The 9,106-nt window shown below is 55.3% G+C and overlaps 1 protein-coding gene across 1 annotated transcript; it reads left to right on the top strand.

Annotated features, from left to right (window-relative positions):
* The first annotated feature begins 7,169 nt into the window (after positions 1 to 7,169).
* LOC138928971 (uncharacterized) lies at positions 7,170 to 8,033 on the top strand. Its single transcript, XM_070287346.1, has one exon. The coding sequence runs from the start codon at positions 7,170 to 7,172 to the stop codon at positions 8,031 to 8,033; it is 864 nt and encodes a 287-aa protein (XP_070143447.1).
* Positions 8,034 to 9,106: the final 1,073 nt, after the last annotated feature.

Below are 9,106 nucleotides of genomic sequence, written 5' to 3'. Positions count from 1 at the left end.
AAGTGATTCAGATTAATCTGAATCACTGCGCGGCAGCGCAAGACCTGTTGTCGCAGACGGTCCGAGAATACGGAACCGATCTCGCAGTGCTAAGCGAGCCGTACAGAGGTGGTCACAACCACAACTGGGCCGTGGATAGCTCCGGCAAGGCGGCCTTGTGGGTCTGCGGAACCACGTCACTGCGTTTGGAAAACGTCCACGCGGACAATGGCTTCGTGCGTGCCAAAGTTGGAGGCTGGTGGGTCTACAGCACATACCTCGCCCCTAGCCTCACGCTAGCTGAGTTCGCTGTCATCCTGGACAGGCTCGCCGCTGACGCAAGAGGCCGCTCTCCGACTCTGCTTGCGGGAGACTTCAACGCCTGGGCGGTCGACTGGGGAAGCGCTACCACAAACGCCCGTGGCAGAACACTCCTAGAAGTGCTCTCAACGCTAGATGTGGCCTTACTTAACGAAGGACAGGAGCACACTTTTAGCAGGGCGGGAGCAGGATCGGTGGTGAACCTCACCTTCGCCAGTCGCTCGAGAGCTGGACAGTGCAGGTGGATACTTAGCGGGGTGTACACGGCAAGTGACCACGCGGCAATTTTCACCACGCTGGATGCTCGCAGTACGCTTCCTCCACCTCCCCCCGCGCAGCAGCGCAAAAGCTTCAAGGCCGACTTGCTCGACACCCAAGCCTTTGCACTAAGGATGCAGAGAGTGGAAGCGTCAGGCGACACCGATGACATGGCCAATTCGGTGATGAGTCAGGTGCTATCAGCCTGTGAGGAGTGCATTCCATCCAGGTCCGCCCACTCTAGGCACCGCGACTCCGTGTACTGGTGGAACCAGGAGATAGCAGAGGCACGAAAGGACTGCGTGAGAGCCAGGCGACTTTACCAACGGTCGCGCGGATCCCAGACACACCTGGTAAAGCGCGAGGCATACCATCGGTGCAGACGAGCTCTCAAGGCGGCAATAAAGGGCAGCAAGAGAAAATGCTTTCTGGAGCTGTGCGAGGCAGCGGACCGAGACCCGTGGGGGAACGCTTACAAGTTAATTGTAAAGAAAGTCGGCAGAACGACCAACTGCGCCCCACTGGACGCGGAAAGCCTCGGGAAGAGCTTGCCACGGGGGCTGGCAACTACCCGATGCATGAGCTCGAGCCCGTCTCCGAAGAGGAGATGTTGGCGATGGCGGGTAGGATCAAGGTGACGAAGGCGCCAGGCCCGGATTGCATTCCCAACAGGGCGCTCAAGCTAGCCATTTGTCTTCGCCCGGACATATTCGCGGTGCTGTTCGGGAAATGCATGCGGGAGGGGCTCTTCCCCTCAAGATGGAAAGCGCAGAGACTGGTTCTGCTGCCCAAGCCGGGAAAGCCGTTAGATGATCCAGCATCCTTCAGACCCATTTGCCTGATAGACGGGGCCGGCAAGGTGCTGGAACACCTAATCAGCACGAGACTGGAGAGGGCAATCGTAGCGGCAGGAGGTCTCTCTGACTCCCAGTACGGGTTCAGAAAGGCCAAGTCTACCGTCGACGCCATCTCCAAGGTGGTGGACATTGCCTCCGCGGCGATCGCCGGACAGCGATGGAAAGGGGGCTCTAAGGAGTATTGCCTTATTGTCACCCTGGACATACGCAATGCATTCAACACGGCGAGATGGGGCCGGATAATGGATGCCTTGTCCAACTTCGGAGTTCCCACCTATCTGCTTAACCTGATGCGGAATTACTTTCACGACAGGGTGCTGCAGATAGACTCGGACAGCGGTACTCAAGCGGTCGAGCTGTCGTGCGGTGTTCCACAAGGGTCCGTGGAGAACGGAGATTGTGGGCTTCGCAGACGACATAGCGGTGGTCACCGTCGCTAAGGAGATCGCAGGAGCAGAGGAGACCAGCAGCCGGAGCATAGCCATAATCAACGAGTGGCTGTCGAACGCCGGACTGCAGCTAGCGCCGCAGAAAACCGAAGCCGTCCTGGTGAGCAGCAGGAAGAAGGTAGAGGTGGCTAGCGTGCGGGTCTGCGATGCATCGGTCAGATCTTCTAGAGCTATTAAATACCTAGGAGTGATGATCGACACCAGACTCTCCTTCAGGGAACACCTGACGTACGCAAGCTCCAAGGCTGCCACGACAGTAAGAGCACTCTCAAGGATCATGCTGAACCATCACGACCCAAGACAAGCGAGCAAGCTCCTCTTAGCGAGCGCAGCTAGAGCAACTATGCTATATGCAGCCCCCGTATGGAGTCACGCCATGGCGACGCCTTCTTACGGCCGCGGGCTGATGGCCGCACACCGTCTGGCCGCTCTTCGCATTTGCAGTGCGTTCCGGACGGTCTCCGATCAGGCGGCGCTAGTCATAGCGGGCACCCCGCCGATAGATCTGCTTGCCAAGGAACAGGCCGACGTCTTCAAAAAGGTCCACGGGCAAGCCCTGTCGCCCCGCGAGAAGAAGGAGGCAAAAGCAGAGGCGAAAATGGCAACGCTAACCGCGTGGCAATCACGTTGGGATGCCTCCACAAAAGGCCGGTGGACGCACCGTCTAATCCCGTGCCTGGAGACGTGGACCATGAGAAAACACGGACAGGTAAATTTCTTCCTGACCCAGGTACTTAGTGGCCACGGGTGCTTTAAGGGCTACCTACATAGGTTCGGCCACGAGGAGAGTGGAGGCTGCAGTCGATGCGGCCAGGACGTGGAGGAGTCAGCTGAGCACGCGCTGTTCTCGTGTGCTAAATTCGAGAGCGAGCGGCGCGCGGTGGAGTCCCTTCTACATACCAGCATTAGCGTGGAAAACCTCGTTGCAGTGATGTTGAGGAGCGAAGAAAACTGGCAAGGAGTCTCCAGCTTTGCCGCCGCGATCATGGGTAAGCTCAGGATCGAGGAGAGGCGCAGGAATCAGGAGGAGTCTTAGTCTGGGAGCGGCGCCCGCGCGAAGCAATGCTTCGCGGCCGTACCGCGCGAGTGAACTGCCCCCTTCTAATGTTAACCCACACCCTTCCCTTATGTACATGCCCCCCCCCCCTAATGCTAAATAAACGAATTTAAAAAAAAAAAAAAAGTCAGATTTGCACTCGCGGTTTGCTCGTTGGGCTCTGAAACGGCAGCGATTTAATTTTAAAATTGAACATCGCAGCGGCAAACTAAATGTCGTACCAGATGCACTGTCTAGGGTAAACGAGAGTGTCGAGGTATTGGAAGTAAGTAGAGATTCACTAGTTGAGTTGGATTCAGGAGCATTTAAGGCGGCAGAATATGTGGATTTTGTAGAACGGCCTAAAGCAAATGGTGATATGTTACCGGACATGAAAGTAGTCGATGGCTTGGCGTACAAAAGAACAGAGTATGCTACAGGTGAATTCCTGAACGATCAGTTTATCTGGCATTGTTATTAGCCTGGTTTAGTAAAAGATGTCAAATCATATGTTCTAGCCTGTGATACCTGTAAGATGTCAAAAGCTCCTGATACAGTTCAAAGACCGCCTATAGGGGTTCCGCCGGAGTCAGACAGATTTTTCCAAAGACTTCTTGGAACCTTATCCTCGCTCTAGGAGTGGAAATATTGGGATTTTCATTGTTTTGGACCATTATTCCAAATTCGTGTTTTTGAAGGCCGTCAAAAAGCTATCAGCCGAGGTGGTCGTAAAATATCTGCAACAGGAACTCTTCCATACATACGGAGTGCCGGAGACGATTATTTCAAATAACGGTTCCCAGTTTAAGTCCGACCAATTTCAGAAAGTTGTTCGGGAATATAGAATCAATCATGTGCGCACAGCGGTGTACTCGCCACAATCAAATGCGTCTGAACGAGTAAATAGGTCGGTTATAGCACCTTTCTTTCCCAATTTGGCAGTCCAAGAAAATGGTTCAGCAGGCCAGAGCGCAAATATCATCGGATGACGGCAGCAGAGTGGGGAGGAAAAGAGAAAGCAAGGGGCTTTAAAAAGCCAAAAGGAAAACTTTATCAAACGGCGCTGAATCCACTTCTGGGCAAGCAGCGCACAGAAATCCCTAATGTCTGACGGTGGTGCAACGGAATTTTGTGTTTGAATTAGGTTTGGCGCTTAATATCCAGCGAAAGAAGTTTTCAACGCGAGTGGAGCCCAGTATCGGCGGCAGCAGAAATCTAATTGGCTAAGGCGACGATCAGCAAGATTCCCGCAACTTTGGAAATTTCTCCTCAGGTTTTTTTGTTTGTTTTGTTTTTCCAGCTTCCGCTAGGGTTTGGATTTTTCGCCTTATTATTAAACTCCGAGGTGCTTCTAAGCTGCATGGATGCCAACACCATTACAGGCGAGGCAAACACCTGCGCGGATGTCATATCCGCCAGGATCAAGGCAGCCTGCGACGCGGCAATGGAGAAATCCACTAAGGGAGGCGGAAGGCGACCAGTCCCCTGGTGGAACCAGGAAATAGCCTCAGCCAGAAGCAAATGTCTCGCTGCAAGGCAGAGATGCCAAAGAAGCCGAGGACGCACCACGCAGGAGCTGTACGAGTCCCGGTACAGGGAAATGAAAAAGGCCCTCAAGGTGGCGATCAGGACTAGCAAGCACAAGTGTTTCCAGGAGCTTTGCGATGCGGGTGACCAAGAACCGTTTGGCTCAGCCTACAAAATGGTTACGGGTAAGCTAACCAGGCAGCCGACTCCAACCTCCCAGCAGCATCTGGGAACAATAGTTGACACGCTGTTCCCGCCACAGCCGCCACTAAGACTACCCAGCGTGATTGCGGGCGAACCGATCCCCACCTGCGAAGAGGAAGTCCTTAGCGCGCTGACAAGCTGCCAAGCATCTAAGGCCCCCGGACCAGATGGCATCCCCAATGCAGCTCTGCATGCCATAGTGAAGGCCTAACCGAAGCTATTTGTGCAGCTGTATAACATATGCATTCCTGAGCAAACCTTTCCAAGAGCTTGGAAGCAGCAGAGACTCGTGCTCATTCCGAAGCCTGGCAAGCTGAACGACGACCCGTCCTCATTTCGGCCCCTATGCATGCTGAATACGATTGGCAAAATATTCGAGCGCATCATAGGCAATAAACTAGAGAGGGAAATCGAGGAGCGCGGTGCCCTATCAACCCATCAGCACGGTTTCCGCAAGAAGCGAAGCACTATTGATGCGATCCGCGAGGTAACACAGCTTGCGGAAAATGCTTTAAATGCGAAAGATGGCGGGGAGGCTCCAAGAAGTACTGCCTCGTATGCACCTTGGACTTCAAAAACGCGTTCAACTCTGCAAACTGGAGTCTAATCCTGCAAGCACTCCAGCGTTGCGGCATATCTGGCTATATTATCTAGCTGATTGCCCACTACTTTCAGGACCGCGTCCTGCTATACAGCTCGACGACGCCGGAAACCAGAGACATCACGTGACAGGAGGCGTACCCCAAGGCTCAGTCCTCGGGCCACTTCTGTGAAACGTCATGTATGACGATATACTGAGGCTGTCACTACCTGAAGGTTGCTCTGTAATTGGCTTTGCAGACGACATCGCACTTGTCACGGTGGAGAAACACCTATCAGACGTCTATACTAAATGTAGCCATGCGATAGACATTCTGATGTCGTGGCTAGCAGACAACGGTCTCTCCCTTGCCGAGCAGAAAACGGAGGCCGTACTTATCAGTAGCTGAAAGGTTGTCGAGAAGGTCAACTTCCGGGTCGGCTCGACCACCATCGAGTCCAGCCCGACGGTTAAATACCTTGGGGTCCTGATCGACCACAGGCTCAACTACAAGTGTCACCTGGAGTACGCAGCGGCCAAGGCGTCCAAGGCCACTGCCGCCATCTCGAGGATGATGGCCAACACGCGCGGTCCTAGGCAGCACAGTAGACGGCTGATATCAACAGTTGTGACGTCAACCCTACTCTACGCCGCACCGATATGGGCGGAGGCCATGCTGGTTGCGAGCTACAGCCGCCAATGCAGGACGGTGTATCGACGCTGCGCGCTGCGCATTTCCAGCTGCTTCTGCACGGTCTCTGAAGAAGCTGCGCTGGTGGGTCGATCCCTATGGACCTGCTGGCAGCGGAACGCAGGACCGGTAACTCGGGCAGCAGAACCCAGAGGAGCATCACTGTCGCAAGGTGGCAGGCGAGGTGGGATAACGCGAGCACTGGACGCTGGACACATCGGCTTATCCCCGATCTGGATCAGTGGATACACAGACGTCACGGGCAAGTAGACTTCTACACAACGCAGCTGATCACGGGCCACGGATGCTTCAAGGCCTATCTTCACAGATTCAAGCACGAGGCCGACCCATCCGACTATTGCGGCGGTGCATCCGTTGAGGATGCAGAGCACGCCTTCTTCGCGTGTCCGCTTTTCCGCGCGGAAAGAGAGGCAGCAGAGGCAACAACCAACCGTCGCCTTACACCCGAGACCATAATTGGGTGTATGCTGGAGACCCCATCCAACTGGGATGCGGTTACGGACATGGCAGCAACCGTCATGAGGGAGCTAAGGCGCCGGGAGCAGACCCGACGCACTGAGGGCCTTAGATGAGCGGCAACCTGACCGCCAGCCACCCCGCGAAGTATAGCTTCGCGGCAGTCCCGCGGGAGTGGACTCCTTCTCCAAACTTCCACTATCCTAATTTTTGTAAAATTACTTCCTTTTCATCTTTAAATAAAAAAAAAAAATTAAAAAAAACCCACACATCACCTGGCATGAAGCCAACGGCATGAAACCAAATAAACCCCGCGAAGGGAAGTTCAAAACGAGCACAAAGCTTTTGAGGTTACGCGCGCAAGTGGCAACGCTGTCAGCGATAGTATCAGCATCTGCCAAGATCTATCGCGGCAGCGCTGTCGGCAGATATTAGGTCACGGCCACACTGCGGAAATTAGGTCAATTAATTCTCGCAATATTCTCCATCGCGCAAGTCGTGCCGCTCCGCAAGTGAAAATTCTAAGTGCCAAAACCGCGTGTCCGCGTCGGGACCAAATTATCCTGCAGGACCTCCAAGGATATCCAGCCAGGGTGAGCATGGCCGCCGGCCATTAAGTATATATTTTCCCGAATAAAAGTACCCCCACACACGGAGCGAGGAAACTGCGGAACGCGGGTGCCAGACAGCCCAAGTCGGTATTCCGCGCCACGACAAGTCAGCCCAAACCTCGCCGAACAGGCGTGTCCGTCCGGATAAAAGAGACCAGGGAAGCGACCCTAAACGCCACATGGCGAGGAGCTCGCAACCACCGATTCCTAAGAGGATTGCGGAGGGCACCAATGGAGGAGACGGAAAGGCGCCCATCGAGCAAACTCGACGAGCTCATCCCGGAGCAGGCCGGCGTGATAGGCCCATAAGACGTGGGAAGGATGCGCTGATCATAAGCCCTCCTCCAGACATGTCTTACAGCGACGTGCTCGGGCTGGTTACGCGAGCTAAGGACGCCAGGATGGATGAAGTTGGCGATAGCGTCTCCAGAGTCAGAAAGACAGCTAAAGGAGAATTGCTACTGGAGATCAAGCGCAACTCGCAGGCCCAAACCAGCGGCTTTAAGGAGCTGATTGGCAAAGCACTGGGAGCCGGAGCCACGATCCGCACAATGACGCCCCAGGCCGTTTTCCGGATATGGGACCTGGACGAGCTGACCACAAAGGAGGAGCTAGCGAATGCGCTAGCCAAGCAGGCGGACCTCCCTCCGAACTCGGTGACAATAAAAGGGATACGCGCCTTGGCCTCAGGAAGCCAGACCGCAACCTTCACGGTTCCGGCGGGAGTGGCAGGCGCGCTCATCCAACTTGGCAAAGTCAAGGTCGGATGGACCAGGTGCCGGATCAAGGAGCTGGAGCCCCAGCTTAAGTGCTACAGGTGTCTGGACACGGGGCACGTGGCTAGCAGATGCCGGAGCTCCGTAGATAGAAGCAAGGCCTGCTTTAAATGCGGGAAGGAAGGGCATAAGGCAGCAGACTGCCCTAATCCAGCGAACTGCTTCAAGTGCGAGCAGCTCAAAAGGAAGGACACGAGTCACCAGGCCGGAAGCCGCTCCTGCCCACTGGTGGCGTCGTCCAGAGATGGCCTTAAACACAGGGCATGAAAGTGATTCAGATTAATCTGAATCACTGCGCGGCAGCGCAAGACCTGTTGTCGCAGACGGTCCGAGAATACGGAACCGATCTCGCAGTGCTAAGCGAGCCGTACAGAGGTGGTCACAACCACAACTGGGCCGTGGATAGCTCCGGCAAGGCGGCCTTGTGGGTCTGCGGAACCACGTCACTGCGTTTGGAAAACGTCCACGCGGACAATGGCTTCGTGCGTGCCAAAGTTGGAGGCTGGTGGGTCTACAGCACATACCTCGCCCCTAGCCTCACGCTAGCTGAGTTCGCTGTCATCCTGGACAGGCTCGCCGCTGACGCAAGAGGCCGCTCTCCGACTCTGCTTGCGGGAGACTTCAACGCCTGGGCGGTCGACTGGGGAAGCGCTACCACAAACGCCCGTGGCAGAACACTCCTAGAAGTGCTCTCAACGCTAGATGTGGCCTTACTTAACGAAGGACAGGAGCACACTTTTAGCAGGGCGGGAGCAGGATCGGTGGTGAACCTCACCTTCGCCAGTCGCTCGAGAGCTGGACAGTGCAGGTGGATACTTAGCGGGGTGTACACGGCAAGTGACCACGCGGCAATTTTCACCACGCTGGATGCTCGCAGTACGCTTCCTCCACCTCCCCCCGCGCAGCAGCGCAAAAGCTTCAAGGCCGACTTGCTCGACACCCAAGCCTTTGCACTAAGGATGCAGAGAGTGGAAGCGTCAGGCGACACCGATGACATGGCCAATTCGGTGATGAGTCAGGTGCTATCAGCCTGTGAGGAGTGCATTCCATCCAGGTCCGCCCACTCTAGGCACCGCGACTCCGTGTACTGGTGGAACCAGGAGATAGCAGAGGCACGAAAGGACTGCGTGAGAGCCAGGCGACTTTACCAACGGTCGCGCGGATCCCAGACACACCTGGTAAAGCGCGAGGCATACCATCGGTGCAGACGAGCTCTCAAGGCGGCAATAAAGGGCAGCAAGAGAAAATGCTTTCTGGAGCTGTGCGAGGCAGCGGACCGAGACCCGTGGGGGAACGCTTACAAGTTAATTGTAAAGAAAGTCGGCAGAACGACCAACTGC

Source organism: Drosophila kikkawai, chromosome 3R (genome assembly GCF_030179895.1).
Source record: "Drosophila kikkawai strain 14028-0561.14 chromosome 3R, DkikHiC1v2, whole genome shotgun sequence".
NCBI lineage: Eukaryota > Metazoa > Arthropoda > Insecta > Diptera > Drosophilidae > Drosophila > Drosophila kikkawai.
Note: the sequence above shows the minus strand (reverse complement) of the source record. Positions and strands in the feature narration are given on the sequence as shown.